General features: G+C 41.7%; 2 protein-coding genes across 6 annotated transcripts; one reads left to right on the plus strand and one right to left on the minus strand.

Annotated features, from left to right (window-relative positions):
* Positions 1-82: 82 nt before the first annotated feature.
* Positions 83-16,580, minus strand: LOC117581839 (dnaJ homolog subfamily C member 7). Of its 4 annotated transcripts, none has more exons than XM_034269291.1 (4): positions 16,116-16,580; positions 1,755-2,207; positions 841-1,685; positions 83-771 (listed from the first exon to the last, which is right to left on the minus strand). In XM_034269291.1, the coding sequence occupies exons 1-4, from the start codon at positions 16,244-16,246 to the stop codon at positions 689-691; spliced, it is 1,512 nt and encodes a 503-aa protein (XP_034125182.1). In that variant the 5' UTR covers positions 16,247-16,580; the 3' UTR covers positions 83-688. The 4 variants fall into 4 exon arrangements, with proteins under 4 accessions (XP_034125182.1, XP_034125184.1, XP_034125181.1 ...); XM_034269293.1 differs by lacking the exon at positions 16,116-16,580 and adding an exon at positions 10,754-10,892; XM_034269290.1 differs by lacking the exon at positions 16,116-16,580 and adding an exon at positions 6,055-6,119.
* Positions 16,581-17,567: 987 nt separating this feature from the next.
* Positions 17,568-20,840, plus strand: LOC117581838 (protein 5NUC-like). Of its 2 annotated transcripts, none has more exons than XM_034269288.1 (7): positions 17,568-17,623; positions 18,614-18,844; positions 18,900-19,050; positions 19,110-19,366; positions 19,425-19,701; positions 19,756-20,056; positions 20,118-20,840. In XM_034269288.1, exons 2-7 carry the CDS (start codon positions 18,621-18,623, stop codon positions 20,666-20,668), a joined length of 1,761 nt encoding a protein of 586 aa, XP_034125179.1. In that variant the 5' UTR covers positions 17,568-17,623; positions 18,614-18,620; the 3' UTR covers positions 20,669-20,840. The 2 variants fall into 2 exon arrangements, with proteins under 2 accessions (XP_034125179.1, XP_034125180.1); XM_034269289.1 differs by having other exon boundaries at positions 17,572-17,588.
* Positions 20,841-22,109: the final 1,269 nt, after the last annotated feature.

Here is a 22,109-nt window from a genome sequence, read left to right on the forward strand (position 1 = left end):
GGTTGATTACGATTTTTACTTAATTTTCTCAATTTGTAATTACATCAAAATAATTACTATAAACTCAAATCATTACAAAGTGTGCTTATTTGTGTTTTAACATTGTTTTGTTTTTGTAACTTAAAAATACAACTTAAGTGTCTGGCTTAAAGATTACAAAATAAAGATTGGTTACACGGTAGACCTACGCATTGTTTAACCATTAATTAATCAATCACACATGACTTGTTGGGCCGCAGGAAAAAGTTGTACGACTTTACTTAAATGACACACATTCATCGAGCAGCCTCTCATTTTGTTTTAAAATATTTTTACATATATTTGAAAATTTTGGACAACTGTTTGAATGCCGCCCCGGGTGGGTGGTAGGAGTAGGAGGAGATTAAAATTAACTTTTACAATGTGGTGGCAGGGGTAAGGAATATAACATTAGAAATTTGCCTTTCGCCGTTTTGCTATTCTGATTTCACATAAAAAATTCAATTCTTCAACATGCACAATATATTTTGTTGTATTCTCTATGGATGCGGCGGCCACAATGGATGCAAAAAAAATCAAAATTATGATTCCCATTTGTGCGTTGGCTGTGTGTGGATTAATCTGTTGTTGTTGTTGTTGTATGTCGCTGCGCTGGCCATCGTGGAGGCAGAATGTGAGTGGTCCTCGCTGTTCTCTTTTGATGTTCGTTTTAAAATTCAAAGGAGAAGGAGGCATTGGGTTCGTTTGGATATTGAAAGAACGTACGGAACATTTGATTCGGATCAAATTCGGCTGCAAGCGAAAAATAAAAATACATTAATTTATTTATGACCAAAATATGCCCAAAGATGTGAGACATACCTTGCTCTTGCTCCTCGATATCCTGTCCGCTGTCGTATCTCGCCTTCTTGCGCGGATCCGACAGTATGGCATAGGCCTCGCCTACCTCCTTGAACTTCAGCTCCTCCTCCTTGCGCTCCTCGGCACTGCTGTTGGCATGCCTGTCCGGATGGTGCACCAGAGCCTTCTTGCGGTACGCCTTCTTAATCTCATCTTTGGTTGGATTCCGCCCAATACCCAATATCTTATAGTAGTCCTTTCGCTTTGATTTCTTCAGGGCAAACTTGGCCTCGCGCAGCAAACGTTTAATCTCGGTGGTCTTCTCCAGGTTGAGGGCCGTCTCATAGTCGGCCACTGCCTCCTCGTACTTCTCCAGGTCATTGTGGCAGCGGGCACGAAGCAGCAAGGCCTTCAGATACTGCGAGTTCAGCTCGAGGACGCGACTGCAGTCGGTCACTGCTTCCCGGAGAGCACTAATGCGAGTGTTGACCAGTGCCCGATTGTAGAGCAGCTTCGAATTGATGTCCTTGTTGTGCTCATCGATCTTCAGAGCATCCGTGTAAATCACATGCGCCTCACGATACCGCCCCGACTTGAACAGCATGTTGCCGTTCTCCTTCATCTCCTTCAGCTGTTTGCACTTGCTGCGCATCTGCTTCGACTTGTAGTGGTCGGGATCGAGGGTCAGTGCGCGCTCAAAGTGCAGGATACCCTTATCGAGATTGTCCGTGTAGTAGAGGCACAGACCGCGCACATAAATGGCGTCCGCCGAGTTGCTGTCCAGCTTCATCACGCCCACGGCAATGTCCAAGGCCTCATCGCAGCGTCCCAGATAGGCCAGGCATTCGGCCTTCAGCAGACGATATCTGCAAGATAAAATGTTCAAAAATGAGTCTTCCACAAGGATCTCTGCGGCGTAACTCGAAATACTTTACCGAATGGAAGCGGGAGCCAGCTTCAGGGCACTGTCCAGGTAGTAGACCACATTGCGATATGCCTTTGAGTCGTAGTTGGTCTGTATGGTCGTCTCCAATTGGCGGAGCGTCTGTGCCGCCGCCTGTTCTCCACTGACAGCCGTACTCTGGGCATTCAGCTCCGCCACAGTCTTCACGGCCTGCTCCGTGCCAATGATGTCGCCCAGCGCCAGGCAGCACTTGGCCACACGTACGTACGCCTTCTCGAAGCTTGGATCGATGCGTATGGCGTTGCGGGCATCCGTGAGGGCGCTATTGTAGTTGAGGAGCATCATGTAGCAGGCAGCCCGGTTGCCGTAATATGCGGCCGAGTCGGGGCACAACGAGATGGCATCCGTGTAGAGTTTGAGCGCATTCTGATAATTTTGTGCCTTGTATTGATCGTTTCCCAGTTTCTTTTTCTCTTCGGCAATGCTGCAAGTAAATGGAAATTGGAAACAGTTTCAATCTATGGTCAATCCTTGAGGCTACGCACAGTAAAGGAATCATCAGTCTCAGCGGCTGAGTGTCTGCTTCCCTCTTGGGTCTATATGTAATTTGAATTTTTAATTTCATGTCGTCTAAATGCCGCGGGGTCTTTCTTTCTTTTCTTTTAAGAAAGAAATATACAAAATAGAAGGAAAATGGCACAGCGAAAAGCAACAGGAAGTAATCCGCTTGCAAGCGGGCGACGTCTTTTAGTAGGCACTGTGGCACTAGAGTGGTTTAAAGTTGTGAATTACTTTTGGAAAGCTTCCCTTTTGAGTTTTCTAGTTACTTTCGTTCCACTGTACCACTGTGCTGCTGGGGAAGTGCAACAACCTGAGCCCGGCACTCAAATGGGGCAAGAAATTATGGCATCACAATGGCCGCCAATAGGGCGACACTAATGCGGGCGCCAAAGAATACCAAAAGCCAAAGAAATACCCTGCCTGTCCCTCTCCCCGTCCCAACATATTTGGAGTTGTGCCAGAGCGAGAGTGTTTACTGTACTTTTTTCCCCATTGAATTGTCGCCGGGATTACACGGCATAAGTGCTTTACGTGCCCGTCGTTGCCTGCCTCTTGGCTCTTGCAGTGTTGTCGCCCCACCGCTGGTTATTTATTTGCTTTTGAGGTTTCTGTTTCCTTTGCTCGCTTTTTTTGTGTCCCATTAAAATGCATCGGGATATTATAAATATTCGTGGGGCTCTTCTCTTTTCCTTTTCCCTGTATTTTTTTTTAGCGGCTATTATGAATACGGCCTGCCCCAATAGACTTGAAATGGAGCAAAGGAATCAGTTCTAGTTTTACCTTTTGAGAATCAGGAATTGGAAAAATTCTTTGCAAATTTGCAGATTGACTGATTTTTTTGACTGAATATATAACCAATAATATTAACAAATAATATGAAGGTTAAATAATAGAGCTCCCATAAAAACGATCGATCTGTTGGGTTTTACTTTTGCTTTTACAATTTATCATTAATAAAGAAAATGCGACAATTGCGTGTGAATAGAGTACGGGAATAGAGTAGAGAGACCAGGCATATTTATGTAAACAAAAGATGGTTATTACCACAAAACATTTTTTATATATTTGCATTTTTTCTAAAGAACACGCCAGACAAAAGGTAATGTGTAGAAGAGAATATCGGGGTGGTATGGGCCATGCAAGCGTTATTTGGCATTTTTTCAAGTGTTCAGCACAAAAGTTTTAATTGCTGCCATAACTTGGCAAAGCGGTCGCGGCCTGAGCCGCAAAATTGGAGCATTGCGGTGATGATGGCAGCAGCAAAAAGAGAGGTAGAGGTTCAGCTTGCGAGTGAGTGAGCGAGGCGGCAACACTTCAAGTCAACAGCAGTTTGCATAACAATTAGAGAGAAAGAAAACCCATAAAAGTCCAAAATTTCTAGCGCTTGATTGGTCTGAATTTTAGAAAGCCATTTGTTAGGGCTCCCCTTCTTGCCACCCTCCTCTATCCTTTTCCAACAAACTAGCTGCAGCTTCAAAAAGTAGGCAACGCTGCGCTGGAATTTGCATTTAAACTTCAATAAAATAGAAGCGGAAAACTTGAACAGAAGAGACATACAGAAGAAACGCACCCACAAAGTAAATGGAAATATTCGTACTACAGTTGTACATTACGCAGAGGGAGATACCCGCTAATCAGTTTTCTCTGTGGTAGAAAATTTGTATTTTTTTTAGAGGGAGAGTTTTTTTTTCGTCAAATATAATTTCCCTATCGCTAACATTTCAATTGGTAAACAATATTTAAATGTATTATTAAAATACTTTCAGAAGATGCTTCCCCTAAATTATTCTCGATTAGCGTAGTGGAATGAAGTTAACGCTCAATATACCTTTGTCTAACACAATTATAGGGTATCAATCAAACCTTAAGAGGTGATTTAAATTAACCAGCGGGAGAGAGAGATAGGTGAAGGAGTCATAGTTCGAGTGAGATAGAGAATAACCAAAAAAAAAATAACACCTGAAAGCTCTGGCTAGATAAATAAAGAGCAAAGGGGGAATAAACGCGCTACCTGAACGAAGAGTGGAGGTGGCAAAAAGGGCGGCGGTGGGTCAAAGAACCAACAAAAGAGAATGAATGCAAAGCATGCAATGCAAATTTAAGCATGTACAGATATGTATGCATATAAGCGGTGGTGTGAGTGCGTAAAGGAAGAGGTGCCGGTGCCGGTGCCGGTGCCACTGGCGTTGCCGTTGCCGCCTTCAGGTCATAGTAAAGTTCAATGCGCGATAAGCGGGAAGGTGACCGACGAAGAAAACGAGCAAGTCAATGCAAGAACATTCGAGTCGTAACTGTGAATGAAAGGAATGGCACGTGAGGGGGAGGGAGTGTGTGTGGAAAAATGCTATTGATTAAGTGGAATGGGAACGAGAAAGCCGAGACTGCGTGCGAGTGGGAGAGAAGGCAGAAGAAATGAAGAGCGTGTGTGTGTGTGTGTATTGGAGATGGTGGCAGAAGATTGCAAGTGGAAGAGAGAAGACTTCTGCACTGAAGACTAAAGAGAGTGGTGGGAGAGGCAGGAAGATTGCGAGTGATGAATGCGATTGAGTGGAAGAGAGGGAAGACAAATGATATTGAGTGGAGAAGAGGCAAGAAGAATGCTATTAAGTGGCAAAGGGTTAAGAAGACTGCAAGACAGCTAGCATGAGAGGTTGAGGCAAAAGACTACAAGCGAGCGGCAGAAAAAAGAGTGCGAGTGAACGGTAAAGGAAGCACGTCTACGGCTGAGTGGAAGTGAGAGCGTGGCGGAAGCGTAGTGGAATAATCATATTCCCTCATGAATATGCAAGTCTGTGTGCGTGTGTGTGTTTACGAGAGTGTGGCGTGATGACAAAAGTTTTCGCACAAAATTGCAAAGGAGATGACATGTACCAGTGGAGGAATCATGCAAAATAGATTGTCAAAACTTATCGGTTAACTGCAGCCTGATGGGTAGTTTGTGATGCAAGCCGCATAGTGTAGTGATATGCCACTTGTCCCCCCTACAGTGGGGTCTATTCAGCACCCTCCTACTATGAAGCAATGGTACCTTGAGGATAATGGGATACGTGTATGTCAGCGCAATTAGAGCAAGGCGGACAGTCTTCTTGTAACTATTCTCAAGCTTTTTGTAAATTTTCCAACAGATCCTCTCTAGATTTAGTACGATACAAACGATCAACAAGCGTACTCAACCTGGCATAGCATTCCAATGTTATACTGCGCAACGGACCCGTACACCTTCCGTCCTCCATCCTGAATATTCTGACAGCTAAAAGCAACTGCTGCTTGTAGCTGAAAATCTTCGTTGTTCTTCGATGTTTCTAATAGTATTTGATAACAAACATTTTGAGATAATTTGATCAAATTTAGATACCAGTTTTTTTTATTGACTTTTAAAAGAAAGCACAATTGAAAATTGTTTTAATTATTTACAATAATTCTCGAAGTACGCGTCTCAATAAGTTCAACAAATGAATGTCACATATTTTTGACATTTAAGTCAAAGTTGTTACTCCTAATATTACTCCCAAATTAGGGTACATTTGTGTACCTCAAGAAACTTCAAAGATTTCTAACCATTTTCCCAATTTCCGATGTGGAAACTTTTTCTCGATTTATCAAAATATCCTAATGGGATATTCACGCTGCCATTTGCATTCCCCATTACCATCCTGTCACATCAAAATTTGCGTTGACAACGAAAATAACAAAACAAGCAGCAAGCAGTCAAGAAGGGAACGAAAAGCCAACAGCAAACAGGCAACCATTTTCCGTCATTTTCTACTCACCGCGGCAGAAATGTAAATTCCTCCGAACTCATATACAATTTATTGAGCATGGATCGAGGGAGTGGAGTCAGACTTTTAATGTTATTGCACTTTGGCATAAAAGTTGTATTTAAAGTAGATTGGCTTCCGGTATAAAATATCCGTTGTACATTAATTACATTATCTGTCATGCAGAGTCACACTTGCACACTTCAGCCAAGAGGTTGTCCAATTATTACACACTAACGATGGAAAAAACTACGACAAAATAAGTGGCTATCAAAAGACTATTTTAGCGAACACTTTGTTGTATGTTGTGGCGGGTGGTCGTTCGGTCTCCTCTGTGGCAGTCAACGGAAGCGACTGATGTTGATGCTGCTGGCTGCTTGCTGTTGCCTGCCACAGCGATGATTTTAATGCAACGGCACGTCGTTTTACTACAGAGAATTCTCTACAGAACGGAGCCGCAGGCAACAGAAATGTTGCCCCGACATTGCACAGTAACAGCAGCAGCAGCAGCAGCAGCAGAAGTGGAAATTCCTACCCGGTCTCGTCTGGTTTGCTGGTGAACTGCAGTGGCGAAGAGCGTCTGATTTTACTCTCTCACAGTGAGAGAGAAAGACAGCAATTCGCGCATGTGAGAGAATGCTTGGTGAATAAGAGCGGGGCGGGATGTGGCAGGGCTTGTGGGGAAGCCTCTCTGCAGGTGGCTCTAACCATACGATGGCCAGACAATGCCATTCTTCTTATAGCATAGTTATTTGTTGGTCAATAAGAATGAAGAGGATGCGCTCTTTACAGATAGAAGTAGGAAATGGTATGCTCTATAAAGGATCTAAGAAAAATTAAGCTTAGATGCAGGACTTATAATATATATCATGGATTGTGTTAATGTAAAAAAACCAAACTCTAAATCGAAAGAATTTCTGTGTGTTTTCTTTGACTTGTTATTTTTTTTGTGCTAAATTCGAATCGAATATTTAAAGCAAGATTTCCAGGGAATTTTGTATTTATTTCTGTATTTTTAGTAGCCTAGAATACACTCGATATTTACTTTACATATATCCACATATTTGATACCATTTCGAATGTGTTAAATGTTAAGCATTCTTTTGAGCCAACCGAAAGGCACACACAAACATCAAATTCTTCCACTTGAATCGTCGTTCCCCATGCCCCATTCATCGTTAAAGTCAACAAACCGTTTTTCAGAGGGCATTTCAAATAGTTTTGCACACATTACAGCAACAGCAACAACAGCAACAAGCTTTGGGAGGAGTCATCGGCAAGCAGCAAGCAGCCACAGCAGCGGACATGACCTGCCACAAGTAGAAATTGCTTGCCACAGAAGCAGCGCAGCCCCCGAGCTCCACCTCCTTTCCCTCATACAGTGTGATTCACGTGGACCACGCACAGTAGGTCAAATACGGGTTGTTTTACCCCCTCACTCAACTGCGTTGCGTATACCGGAAACGCTGTGCAGACATTATGGCGACCGAAAGTAGAGGAAAGAAAAACTTGAGGGAAGAGCCAAAAGCCAAAAGCTGTCAAGGGCTTAAGTGAATAAGGGAAGAACTTTCCAATAAATGAAGTGAAGTGAAGTGAAGAAGAAAAAGGCTTAAGTTGAGTACTGATAGGGGATAGAGCAGATAGTATAACAAAGTTAATGAACCCCCTGGAAAGTACGGAAAAGTTTTTTAAACCAATTGTTGGAGATTGCAAAGACTTAAACACACACAAAAGGGGAGCGCTCCATTGTGATCTCATAGAGAGTGAGAGAGATGCATCTTATGCAAACAATATAAAAAACATAATTGATTGTTGCCATCTCACATCTACAAATACCAACCCCACTATCATCATCACCATAGCAATCGTGGAAGGCAGTCACATGAATGCTTGCATATGGATGAGTTCTCGTGTTCTATTGACAATTGCTTCAATTGAATTTATGAGGCCCCAGTTTTGGGTCGTTGTCCGACCCATTGTTGCTGTGTTTGCATAGAGACTAGAATGGAGAATTGGTTAGTTTCTCCCTTGTGCTGCTGCTCCTATCCTCTCTAGATTGCGTTCTGCTGCTTCCTCATTCCTCTCTAGATTGGTTTGCTGTTGCTGCCCCAAACAGTTGTCAGTTGTTTTGCTATTTATGGCACATACAATGATAAAACTATATACGTATGTCATCACAATTTATGACCTGTGTAGGGAGTATAGGATGGGCCGCTGTAGCACGTGCTTAAAGTGCGATCAAAATGTGGATATTAGCAGATAAGTGGACACTGAATTCGGTTAGATTGTATTGTGATGATTATTACTCCACAGGGTGGAAAACATATGTGCCCCTGGTTCTGGATTGTTCAGAAAGAAAAACAATGAAAATAATATTTATAAAAACTTTTTCTGTACATGTTGGATATGTTTTTAAAGAGCAGTTGGTGGAGCCGCTCTAATAAGGCTATAAGAGAAATAACTGAAGCTGTAATAAATGTGTGGGTTATGTATGAAATTGTGGCACGTTTCAGGGAATATTTTTCATAATCTGAGCACAGTAAAACCTTCAAGAAATTTGGGTACTTTTGTTCAGATAATTCTAGAAAATTGTAATATTTAAAATTTATTTTGCCAGAAGATGTTTTTGCTCTGGCTACCCACACACACAAAGTATCAGTTTAATGCTAAAATAAAGAGTATTAGTACATTAGCATTGCCATACAACAAAATCCTCTCCAGTAAGACTCAATTCCAAATTGTCACACAATAAGGAAAACCATAAATGATACAAAGTACTTCTCCCGCGTTCAGAATGTTCCCTAAAATGCAGTTAAAATACACAGTTTTTGAGAGCTTTCCAACATTTGATGCTGCTAGTATCCTTTGCTAAAGTGGACACAACAATCGACTATAACTCTTGAGTGGAAAATGCATTTACTGTGTAGCCCTTTGGGGATGGCTAGTTGGAGTAGAGGGTAAGGGTACCCTTGTGAGTCATTCGTCTGTTACTGCAATAAAATGCATACAAAATGTAATGCCTCTGTAATTTAAAATGCAATCTGCACCGCCCACAGCAGTAACAGCAGCAGCCGTCGCACCAACAACAGCAACGGGGGGGCATACAACACAGTAGACAAGAGGGGCATAAAAACATTTATGTCGGGGCAATAAACGACACACCCAACAAAAAACGTAGCAGAAAAAGACAAGCCAAAAGACAACAGCAACAACCAAAATTATAGTGCGGTAGCGAGCGATGCATTGTACATATTTTTTGTCGGCAAAGAATTTTGTGCTACGACCCCAATGTGCCATGTGCCATATGTGCCGGGCCGTAGCCGTATGCCGCCGAGGCTTTTCCTAGCCAAAAAAAGTTGGTGTTGCACACATGTGTGCCAGCAAGCAGAAGCCAAAAGGCCAGTGGATACGACAGAGAAGACCCACTGAAAGCTCACCCCAGGAGTATGGGCCAGCTGGGAGAGAGCGTCCGTTTTGGCCGGCCCCATTGGCCGGTCGGTGGCGCCAGTTGCTCTGACATTTTAAAGAGATTGAAAAATGTCGAAAAAGATTTTTTTTGTGCCTTCTGATTTTTTCGTTTCAGTCTATTTATTTGCCTTGATCGGAATTGGTCATTGCACTTTACTCTGGGGCTTCCACACGACACACGGTGAAAAGTGTGTGAAGGGCAAAGGCTCTCGTTGAGTGTTTGAGTGGGTCGGGGGTCTATGATTCAGCCACAGGCATGGGAAATGTAGAGTCTGGCAGGAACCCAGTGGATGTGGGATGTTATTTGAAAGCCGTGGAAAAGTCAATTTGTTGGTGCACACGTGCCCTTTTTGGCGAAGAGAAGGCCTAAACTACCTACGTAAATGTTACAAGTAAATAATGTACCCATCCTTTTTGTACACAATTCTTGATAAATGGTATTCATTAAATGATTCCAAGAAAAGTCTTTATTAATATCTCAATTTATCAGATAAGAGTGATTTATCACAAATTGTAGATAGAATATAAAATAGGGTACAAAGTTCCTTTATCAAAAGCTCATGGTATCTTGTATCTACTTTTTATCAATACTGCTTTGATTTGTATTACCGAGAAGTTTAATCACAGCTATGAGACCCAAATACACACAATTTGAGTACAAAGATAAGGCCTGAAACAAATTTTAATCATGAATAAACACCAATACGTGATCATTTCTAGAATACTTACATACAACATTTTGTACATACTACACATTTTCATAGTGCACTCAAAGAGTCTTTGGCTTAATCTGCTCATACGGCGATACGAGTGTTATTTAAAAAATTTCAATGTTTTATTATGTCAATTGATTTCTAGTTTGAATGTTTAGCCACGTGGTTCGTGCGCGGGAGAGTGGAGGAGGGCAAGAGAGAGAGAGAGAGAGAGAGAGAGAGATTGTATAGACGAATTAACATGCAAATACACCCTATACCCAAAGTACTACGAGTATATATGTATATATATATATATATATATATTTAATTTGCACTCTTCTATATCTGCTTTTATACCCAATTTCTATCAACCAAAGTTTTGTTCATTTTGTGTGGTTTCTTTTTTCTTTCGTGCGGTTTCCCTTTCGCACTTTGGTCGCTCTTTGGGTTCTGCTTTATTTAGCAATTGGGTTTAAGTGCGATTAAAAAAAGAATAGTTTTGCAATTTTTGAAAAAATTACACAAAAATTGTTACACAAAAAACTTACTAAAACATTTTAGTTCGTTGTCGGAGGGACTGCAATTCAAATGTATTTATTTATTTGAGTTTTTTCGCCTTTTTTAAGCTATTTATAGATTAAAAATTCATTCGTTCTTCTTTTAGCTATTTGATTGATTGATGGATTGTACACAAATATTCTTCAGATTTTCTGTGGTTTTACACAAATAGTAATGATAAGAAATACCAGCAAAATGCAGTAGAAGAACAAAAGCTCACAACCAACACACGGCGACGGCCAACGCGACGACGTCGATCGACGACCAAATAGCACTGCAGTATGGAAGCGCTTGTACACTGAGCGGTGGCGATGGGTAGAGAGACAAAGAAAGAAACAAAGAGAGGATCGCTGCAACAGCAGCTGTTGTTGGAGAGAGCCAACCAACGAAAGAGTGCAATAAAGGTGAGGTATTCGCAAATTTGTAACACGCCCGCTCTCAACTTTTTTTTATACTAATACGGTAAATTCGCATGTCGAAAGAGCGTGCACTGCGAGTGCCTCACCCTCTTTTAGCGCACTTCGAATTTAGCGAATATACGAGAGAATGCAGCCGCAGAGAACATTGAGAAGATTTTGCATTGAAAAAGATAGAGTGGAATTACGTTGGTGAGGCATTTGTGAGGTTAGGTTAGTAATGAGAACATTAAATGAGAATAATTGCAGGGCACTGCGATATTTTGCATTTAAATGTTGTTGAATTTCTACATCAGCATCTACTTTTAACCAAATATGCACTTTATCTTTGAATGTTCTTTCGAATCATTGAAAAGTTGTTGCACTCTCTTGGGGCTCTGCTTCTGCCTTTGTTGCTGTTAAAAAAACGAAATTTACTTCCCGTTAATATACACAGTACATATAGATCTATAGACACCAGAAACACCCCACTGGTGGAGGCGTGTCATGGATGTAACATGCGAAATGTACAAGATTCCGCTTTGTCTGCTGCCTGACAGCTTTTAATTAATGTTTTTTAATAAAACCAAAAATGGATGTAATGTCAGTCGAGTGGAAAAAAAAACCGCCTGCATGAGAGACAGGAAGAAAGTTGGGGCTGTTGTTAAGATCCAAGGTTGATTCACACGATGAATAAGAAGAGCGGCATCATGTATAGAGAATAATGTTTGTTTGGGTCAAAATATGAAACCATTTGGAAATTACAGAAATTTTAAACTGCAACAAAGCAAATACCTATGCACCACACCCCTCCGTCCCCCAATATGCAGCAAGTGCAATTGAAAACCAGCAAAAAAAAACGTAGAAACAAAAACCAAGTGAAAGTGCAGACAAAAGCAAACAAAGCAATTAAAAGCCACAGAAGCAACAAGTGCCATAATAAAACAACAAAAGTTAATCAACAGAGATAAAAAAGAAACAAAAGCTTCAAACCCAAAGAGAAACTGCAGCAAAAACTGCAGAAGAGTGGAGATAACAAAAAACGCAAGCAGACAAAAAGATATGTAAGCCTTCCAATTCCTTTAAAACTGAAAGTGCTGTAATTACTAAGCACGTGAGAAGCTGTAGCTGTAAAACTGTAACCACTTGCTGGGGTAATTTACAAGGCTGCCGACAGCTTCGCCTTGGGGTCTTGAAATGGAAACCAAACTGGAGAGTGGTAGTGGTATTACTGTTTTTATGCTCTCCCACTCTCTCTCTCCTTTCTTACTCTCCCGCGCTGTCTCCACAAAGCATGGCTGTAAAAATTACGCATTCTGTTGTCCCTCTACTCAACCACTTACTCTCCCCACTGTAAATGCAAAACTTGGCGTCAGTCGCTCTCTCGCAAAACATAGTGGTAAAAGCAAGCTTCAATGCTTTCAAGCACTCGTTGAACGAGTCAACGGCTACTCAACGGAATTCTAATTAGTGTTTTGTATGTGACAAACAGCTTTTGCCTCGTTTAGCCAGTACTCCAAGTGGAAGACTGGCAGCAGCAGACGCGATGTCGGCTGGTCGGGTGGATCAACTGGCTTCCCTATTAAGGAAAGACGGAGCGGCGACGGGACTCTTCCAGTTGGAGATGACAGCTAGTTAGATCTCCGGGAAATCTGGTTTGTGTCTGTGGGGAAATTGGACAATTTTCCCAGTGCATTTAACTAAACGTTTATGATATGATGAGATTTCAAGTGCAATTAATTTGACTTTAAATGGAGTTTCCGGCCAAGAAAGCCAATAAGGATACAAGATAGATAAAACAGGTTGCTGACGTTTATTGAGGTTTGGGGAAAGAGTATTGTGGAGCATATAATCGTGAAATAATTGAAGTTGAAAGAAAGGAAATTGTAGAAACAGAATTATTATCATCCACATAAAAGTATTGTTCTGTCTCTCATGACCTTGTGGCAACTATTCCAAGCCAATTTGCAGATTCGCAAAAACCTCTCTCAAGACATAATTCCATTGTATAACATTAAATTTAATTGAAAAATTACTTGACCAAAAAAAACTGATACAAAAAATCCCCCACGAGTCGCAAATTACGTAATGCCCAGAGCCATAACTATTGTCTTCAAGATAAATGCCACTTCAACAAAACATCCCACAAACACCCGTCTACAGCCACTCAAAATTATCTACGAACCGATCAAGAAGTAACCAAGTGGCCTGGTGATTCTCTCTCTTCTCTATTTTGTTCTGTTACATTTTTTTTGTTAGCTCTGTTTTGGGCCCGACTCGAATCAATAATTTAATTGACCCACTTTGCGCTAACTTTCCGAGAGTAAAACTAATTGCTTAGAAGACCATGGCTCTGGCTCTGGGGTTTGTTTCGTGTCGATTGGGCAAAGTTTAGCCATAGAAATGGCAACATTTCGAAGCACAACAAAGTGGAATTTGGGTTAAGCGTAGTCCGCGCCCGAAATGGGGTTGATGGCTCCCGCCCGTCTGAAGCGTTGGCAACTTTGTTGACGGACGGTAAATATTTGGTAGTAATAGAACAAAGTGCAGCCCAAACTGTAATGCAAGTTTAGTTTCAAGAACAGTAAAGAAACTTTTGCAAAAAGAGCCGTTAAAACTGCGCTTTTGAAACAGTTGAAGGTTAGTTGTTTGTGGTTTAAACAATTTTTTAATTGTTGGCTTAAATATACTACCCAAATGTGGTTGCTTTAAAAAATCCCATTAGGAATATGTCAAATACAATGCCATGTTACTGTCACCCATAGAACAACTGCAAAACAAAATATATAAATGGAAAACTTCCAGACATTTATCTTGGCTTACCTTTGGCCTTTTACAGTACCAGCCACATGACCTTGCTCTTGGCAGCCAACGAAGCCAACTCTCAACCTCCTTTCTATAAATAGATGACATCTCCCTCTGACATACGGACAAAATGAAAAAAATCAATAAATGATGCTGCATGCAATGCGAACTTCCAGAATTGCCATAGAAATTTTGACATTTATGTGTATCAGGGTCAGCATTTCTAGTTGGCAACAGGTTGAGGTTGAGTCATCTTGCTAGACTTTGAAACGGGTTTCCTCATCATCAGCAGACACACAAAAAGTCTCCACGAGATCATCATCAAGTTTCCAAGTAGAGTGTAAACAAGCAAAAAATGAATGTACGTATATTATATTGTGGGTATCTTCTTTTTGCGATGAGTCAGGGCCACAAGTCAAGAGAAATTGTTGCATTGTTGTTTTGCCAAATTTATGAAAAGTCCTTGAACCCTAAAGAAAGAGTAAATCGAGAGAGGGAGAGAAAACCCACATAACACATGGAAATTAGATAATTGCTGAAGGCCTGAGCCAAAGTCAATGCTTGATGTGGCGCTTAGGTTCATTCACATTCGCGCTCTTTGGGGCTAAACATTTTGGCCATGTGTGGGCTAGAATCTACTCTGGCGTTGTCTTTGCTCTACAGACCGAATCTGTCCATGACTGTACTTGACTCTAGGAGTGGTTCAGGTCAGTTGTTTCGTGTCTGATTCGCAGACAAGGCCAAAAGTCACACCATTTAATCAACCCGAAGCGTTTTTCAATGCCAATCTTATCTATTAGAGTTACTTTTCTACACACATGCGCTTACTCATGAGAAAAAGCAACAAATAAATGACGCAAATTCTGTTTACAGATGGGAACTCATCGAATAAATAATGTGGAATTACCTAAAATGCATTTATTTTACCGTTTATTTCGAGCAACTCAACTCTCAAGAACAATTCCAATTGCATACAACACGGAAATGATATAAAATTCGAATGCAAATAGAGATTTATATTGACTTTCTATCGCTTTGCGCTGTGCGCCTTTGTTGATAGAACAACAGGAAAAAGTAAACGTAAATGAAGCGTGGCGAAGACCTGTTTATCGTTGTTTATATTGGCCAATTCACAGAAAAGATGCGCATTTAATTCTTTAATGCGACATAGGGGAAGAATTTAAGTTTATGGGAACTAATGCAGGAGTCACTACTCAATGTTGCAGTGCTTCAGTCAGCTGATATCAGCGTCAATGAGGCAGAAGTACAAGTCGTTGGCATCCAAGCTGGCACCGCAGAAAGCAGAGGAGCAGATTTGGCGGTGAGTCTCAAACTTGAGTGCTTGAGTTGTCGGTGGTTCCATTAACGTATTCGTTACTCTCAAACTTACGGCGATGGTGCTGTTCTCAAACTGCTGAAGTTCCCATACCGCTGTGCTTCTCAAACCTATAAATACGCAATTTTGTGAAATTAACTACACTTTTAAATGCGAACACCGCGCTGCTTGTAGGTTAGTCGGCGGAAAACGAATAAGTGTCTCTGACACCTTCGCTTGCTACCAGATAAGCTTAAAGTGCTCGATTAATTGGTAGCACTAAAAAAAATGTGAACATATCCAACGACTATGCAAATGACAACTCGTTTGAGCCACCTTAAACTAGCTTACAGTTTGATAAATATTACTTCAAAACTACGTTGAGCGTAGGTTTGGCGAAATTCAAAATTAACGGCCCACACACATACAAGCAGAGCCCTGTGGTACAGAAGAAGTAAAGTAAAACTGGTTTGTTGCCAACAAGAACAAACCAAAGCGCAGCCACGCGATAGGGATAGAGCAGGCGTAGAGGGAAATGAGAGAGGCTGATGCAGCTGACGCTGGGCGTGTTTGCGTTGGCGTTAGCTTTGACGTCGCTGCTGACGCTAGTTTCTACGTCTGGCTGCCCATGACCATGCAGGCGTCCGTCAAAAAGCAGAGATAGAAACTGACAAAGAGGGAGAGAAGAAGAGGGCGAAGTAGGGGCGACAGATTACATAAAACAGCCGTGCAAAAGATAGAACGAAAACACACGCACACACTTATGTATATATGGATTCACAGACACCTTGCGCACGCTTCTCTACAGTTTGAGACTGACTGGGCAACTCTACTTACGTTCCCGCGTCCTTGGGCACAATCTGCTCCGCATCGGCGGTCTGCTGTTCCGTTAGCTCAACGTCCATTTCAGAGGTCGATTCGGTTTCCTCGCGTTCGCTGTCGCTAATCTCGATGACTTCTTCGTCCATGCGGCTCTCTGGCTCCAGCACAGCTACACCAATGTCTTCCAAACTGGCGCGTGTTGTTCTACGTGTTTGTTGGTTTTGTTAATTTAACACTTTATCTGCAGCTGTGTAGCTCTGCTCTCTTTTCTCTTTGCGTCAGTCCTCACACTTTCCTACGTGCCCGTTTGCCTGTGTATGTATTTCAACACGCGCCCGCGATATATTGCCACTGGTTTTTTCCACTACTTTTCGGTGTTTGCCCTGCTGCAGCCGTTGCCTTTTCTGTATCCGCGGAATTCCACAAAATTCAGTGTGACTGCATTATTAATTTTTATTTTTAAAATTTTGAAGAGAATAGCGTGATTGACCAGTGTGACCGCGGGGCTTATCGATAAAATATACCAGCTGACCGTCAATAATATACCAAAATATAGCTTCTCATTTTTTAAATATTCCGGAAATAAACCGGAGCGCTCATTTTTCCGTTTCGTTCATGAGTGAACGAATTTAGCCCACTTTACCCCTCTGTATATAAACCTAAGTATTTTTTTTATTCTTGTTGTTTATCCTATCTTCCCCATCTATAGGATCCATTTCATTTATCCATATGTTTCACCTGAACTGACCTACCGTTTTCGTGGAAATTACCCATTTTTTGTGAACGACAATGGGTTCATCTTTCTGTGTAAGTTATTTTCCTCGATTTTGATATTCGGCTTAAAATTACTAGCTAGCCGGGACTTTCAGTACTAAACTTATAATTTTATCCGATAGATTTATCAACTGTCTACGAGATTGGTTTATTTTAAGACGTCCATTTTACTTGAATGTTAAGTAATACTAGTCTACAGATAAAAAGTCAACCAAACTGTTCCTTGCTGTACACTGAAACTACACGGTTGATACATATCATATTACATGCATGTCATGCTGTACGTGAACCGGTAGTATGGACGTTTGCTTACTCTACGTCTAATGTTCCCTTTGCCTTTAATTACCTAGACACAAATTAAAATACAAAAGTTTCCTTGGAGCTACGAATCTTTCGTAATAAGCAATTTACACTAACAATTTAAGATATAGTTCCATAAATTTTGAAAACAGCTCGTTAGATGTCGTCTATAAAAAAATGGTTATACAAAAGATAGTGCCCTTCCGGAAAGGCAAAATGATGATTGATGGATCGCTGTGCACCCGAATAGGCATAACCTACATATGTACATAAGTACATAGAATCTGATCTTGTTGCAGCTACTTTGACACACTTTCGAATAAATGTGCAGGAATGAATGAGAACCATCAACTTTAGCATCGCCCGGAATCGGCAGCCGGGTGCTCAGTAAGAGTAGAGACACTGCTGGCAGAGGTTGAATTCATTTTGATAGCGTATAAATGAAGAATGTAAATAAAATAAAACAACATTCAGCAGTACAGACAATCGTTATCCACAGTTGAGCAGAAGTAATTTCCATTTAGGCTGACTCAATTTAGGGTAGATCAGGAAAAAGGGATGCCATTTGTATTGTTTGTGAATAAGTAGTAAAAAGCAAATGAAATAAATTGAATTGCATTAAACGAAACAATAAAATGTGCTGATTGTTAATGTATCTGCTGGAGTATACCGTATACAAGTGAATAAATGATTAAAATATGTGCACAGATTAGCTTTAGTTCAGTGAAAAATTCCCAAGAAAGCCCGCGTTAAAGCCCGCTCGGTCTTTGATTAATATTTGTATCTGTGGCTCTTAGAAAGTGTATGGGTGTTATTAAAGATTACATTTAGTAATGCCATTCAGTTTCCGATGCATAAACATACCTACGTACAGATGTACATATATGAGGAGTGGAACTGAACTGTTTGTCATTTTTGTGGGAACCCCCAGACTTAACGGCAGAAATAAGCATTCCAGTACTTATTAATACGAATCACAAACTTGCATATATTATTGTAAATTAATTTTCTTTGCATTATTTACCGGTTTTCAATTAGCTCATGAAGCTCATCTAGATTTTATCTATTCATTTCTATTGTTTATTTACTTAGCGAATCATTTGTTTATTTCCATGAAATGGCAACTTTTTGATTACCGCAAAATGTTGGTAAATAAAGCATTATATGTACATATGTATTCAATGCATAATCCAGTTATGTTTATCTCTTGAGTGGCTGCGAATAACTATAAATAGCCACTCGCAAATAGGCTGGAATCGGAACATTGCGGGTATGGTCTGTAGTCAGTGTGCTCCCAGACGGTCACCCAAATACCCCACAAATCTGCTAAATAAAAGATAATAGGGATTGACAATACCCATAAAGATAACAGAAACAATTATACAGTGCTTATGGCAGTGCTAAAAATAATGAAAATCTCCACTTTCATTCCACAAAAGCTGAAAGATGCGCACACACTGGATTTTCTGGACGCTAGTCACTCTTCTGGTCCATCGAGCTAAGTGCAATCCCATAGAACGAAAGGCAAAGGTGGCCACGGAGTTTATTATTCTGCACAACAATGATATGCACTCCCGGTTCGAGCAGACGAACGTAAACAGCGGGCCCTGCACCCAGGAGGATGCCAATACGGACAAGTGTTATGGGGGTTTCGCACGAGTGGCCCATGAGTGAGTAGAGAGAGAGAGTCCATCTCTAGATATCTATTTAATCCATTGCCATTAGAGTTCGCAAGTTCCGCAAGGAGGCAGCGAATGGAGGAACTCCCGTGTTCTACCTGAATGCTGGGGACACTTATACGGGAACCGCGTGGTTCACCATCTTCAAGGACAAGATTGCCAGCGAATTTCTCAACAAACTTCAGCCAGATGCTATTGTGAGTGGAGTGTGCATAAGATCAGCAGCATTTTGAGGCTAAAGCTGTTAATTTTCTAGTCCCTGGGCAACCACGAGTTCGATGAGAAAGTCGAGGGCTTGATACCTTTCCTTAATGAAGTCAACTTCCCGGTGGTGGCCTGCAATCTGGATCTGAGTAAGGTGCCCGACCTGCCTGCCGCCAGGCAACTGGTTCCCTCCACCATACTGGAGACACAGGGCACCAGGATAGGTGTAATTGGCTATCTGACGCCAGAAACTAAGCAGCTAACCGCCCATATTGATGTGGAGTTCAACGAGGAAGTGGTTTCCATCAAGTTAGTTGATTTCTATGTGTCATATGTGATACTTAATCCTGTCCCTCTCTCTTGACAGCGCTGAGGCCAAGAAGCTCAAGGCTCAGGGCATCAATATAATCATTGCCTTGGGTCATTCTGGCTATCTAAAGGATCAGGAAATAGCCAAGAACTGCCCGGATGTGGATCTCGTAATTGGTGGCCACACAAACACTTTTCTCTACAATGGCACACAGCCCGATATAGAGCCCATCGAGGGTCCCTATCCCACAATGATTCAGCAGAAGAGCGGCAAGGAGGTGCCTGTGGTGCAGGCCTATGCCTATACCAAGTATCTGGGCAAGATCCATATGCAGGTGGGTGCCCTAAAGCTTTGGATAACCAATAGCTGAACCGCCATTCATTTCCAGTTCGATGCGGAGGGAAATCTGATTGAGTTCGATGGGGCGCCCATACTGCTGAATGCTTCGGTGGCACAGGAACAAGATCTCCTCGATCTGCTGGAGGTGTACCGACCCAGCGTGATCCATCTTGAAAAATCGGTGGCGGGACACACAAAGGTCCATCTGGAGGGCAGCAAGCAGGTGTGCCGCGACAGGGAGTGCAATCTGGGCAACATGCTCACCGATGCGATGGTCTTTAGTCGAGTTCGCGAAGAGCAGGGCGGCGCCTATTGGACGGATGCAGCAATCGCTCTTCTCAATGGAGGCGGTAAGTCTTACACGAGTCTTTCCCATTCGCCATGTGATCCGTTTGTTCCTTTGACTGGCAGGCATACGCAGCTCGATTGAGAAGAAGTCCGATGGCTCAATTACCGACAGCGATGTACTGTCAGTTCTGCCCTGGAGAAAGAGCCTCTACATGACCCGAATATCTGGCAAGACGCTACGCAATGCCCTCGAACATGGGGTGGCTGCTCGTGGCACGGACACGAATGTGCCCTTCCTGCAGGTGTCCGGCATCCATGTGGTCTACAACCCCAACAAACCCGTGGGCCAGCGAGTCGTCTCGGTGCAGGTTCGATGTGCCGCCTGTCGCATTCCCACCTACAGCGACCTCGATGATGCGGAATTCTACAATGTGATCGTTACGGATTTTATGTTCGAGGGAGGCGATGGTTATGTCTTCAAGGAGGCCAAAAATCCACAGCATCAGCGGCTGCAGTGGAAGGACCATGAGGCAGTGAGACAGTATCTGCAGGAACGGCACTACATCTATCCGGAGGTGGAGGGTCGCATTGTCTTCACAGGAAGTGCCAGGGGACTCATTGCATCCGTCTCTCTGCTCTTGTTTTCCACCTTACTGATGCGTGTTTTTAGTTAAGAATTGATTTTACACAACTAAAGTTTTAGGTGTCTGTTTTTAATCATTTGTCAGCCACAATAACATTGTCATTATTACCCGATCGCTCAACAGATGGCTCTCAAACCTGTGCTGCGTGAGTTATCAGTGGTTCTTAAACTGAATAAAATTCTGTACATTGCTAACTGACTAATGGCGGAAGTGTGGATCTCAAACTGCCATAACGATGTGCTCCCAAATCCAATCTGAAGTCAAATACAACGTTTAAAGGCTCATCAAATCTCGTAATTCGACCATAATGACTCTAAAACTACATGCTATTCTAAAACCATTTGATTATCTACAGCCCAACTACATTGCAATGTAGAATCGAGCGTGAAGTTTCATATCAACGAGTTGCTGATAGTTATGAATCTGGTTTGCATCGTTGCTCACTGACAAAAGCCGAGTTGCATATTTCAAATTTGAATTTAACACGTACAATAACTGACAACTTATTGGCAAACCCGTAACATTCGGAAGATGAAACATTTGAAAGCCAATAAGATTAATATTAATGCGTAACGGTAATGACGCTTGGAAGAGTGTTTTTTGAATTGAAATTCAAAATAAAATTGAAGTTACTCCTACAGTTCAATGTACAGAAGGAAGATGACGTACACTGAAAGCTCTCCTGCGACTTAAGTGTTTTTATTTAGATTGATCAATGTAAAAAATAGCCAACCTATTTTTCCCTACTATTATCCGTAACTAAAAGTAAACCATAGAAATCAAGAACTGAGTTTTCACATATTTGTTTGAACTTTTCAATAATAACTCCAATCGATATTTAGGAAATGTCTTGGAATTTCATATTTGCAATCAATTTATTATCAAATTTGCGCTGTCATCAATATTGAACCATCAAAAAGAACGAGAGCAAGAAACGAAATGCAGAGAAAGAAAAGAACCCAGAACGACTGTAAAAAGAAAAATCCATACATTATGTACACATATAAAAACATTATGTACAAAGACATATTCACATAAGTAGTATATACAAACGATTCCGATTCCCATACATGTGCAACTCTCTCAAAACAAATGGAGAGAACATCGAAATTCCGATTGGTTGGGGTTGGAAATGGAAATCGTCAAAAGAAACGCAGAAGGAAAAAACGAACAAGACAAATAATAGAAAAATGAGAAATGAGCGACAGAACGAAACGAAACGAAACACACCCATCGCATTAACGGTAATACATTGTATACACACCCACACCCACACCCACACAGAGAGAAACACTCCAATACACACACACAGATACACCTACCCACACACGTGCCAAAAGGTGCGAGACAAGGCATCATTTGCAATCCTATTTATAAGCATCCGAAAAACGAACGCCCCCAGGCCAAGTGCCCCCAGCAGCCATCCTGCCCCACCGGCAAGTGCGAGCAGTGTCACACAGAGGTATTGCCG

Source organism: Drosophila guanche, unplaced genomic scaffold (genome assembly GCF_900245975.1).
Source record: "Drosophila guanche unplaced genomic scaffold, DGUA_6, whole genome shotgun sequence".
NCBI lineage: Eukaryota > Metazoa > Arthropoda > Insecta > Diptera > Drosophilidae > Drosophila > Drosophila guanche.

Excerpts from the sequence above, each read along its gene's own strand:
- LOC117581839 (XM_034269291.1), bottom strand. The coding sequence starts at position 16,246 with ATGGACGAAGAAGTCATCGAGATTAGCGACAGCGAACGCGAGGAAACC. Across the intron at positions 1,686-1,754 it reads CTGGCTCCCGCTTCCATTCG|ATATCGTCTGCTGAAGGCCG; the intron begins GTAAAGTATTTC and ends TTTATCTTGCAG. Across the intron at positions 772-840 it reads TATCGAGGAGCAAGAGCAAG|CCGAATTTGATCCGAATCAA; the intron begins GTATGTCTCACA and ends TTTCGCTTGCAG.
- LOC117581838 (XM_034269288.1), top strand. The coding sequence starts at position 18,621 with ATGCGCACACACTGGATTTTCTGGACGCTAGTCACTCTTCTGGTCCAT. Across the intron at positions 19,051-19,109 it reads AACTTCAGCCAGATGCTATT|TCCCTGGGCAACCACGAGTT; the intron begins GTGAGTGGAGTG and ends TTAATTTTCTAG. Across the intron at positions 20,057-20,117 it reads CGCTCTTCTCAATGGAGGCG|GCATACGCAGCTCGATTGAG; the intron begins GTAAGTCTTACA and ends TTTGACTGGCAG.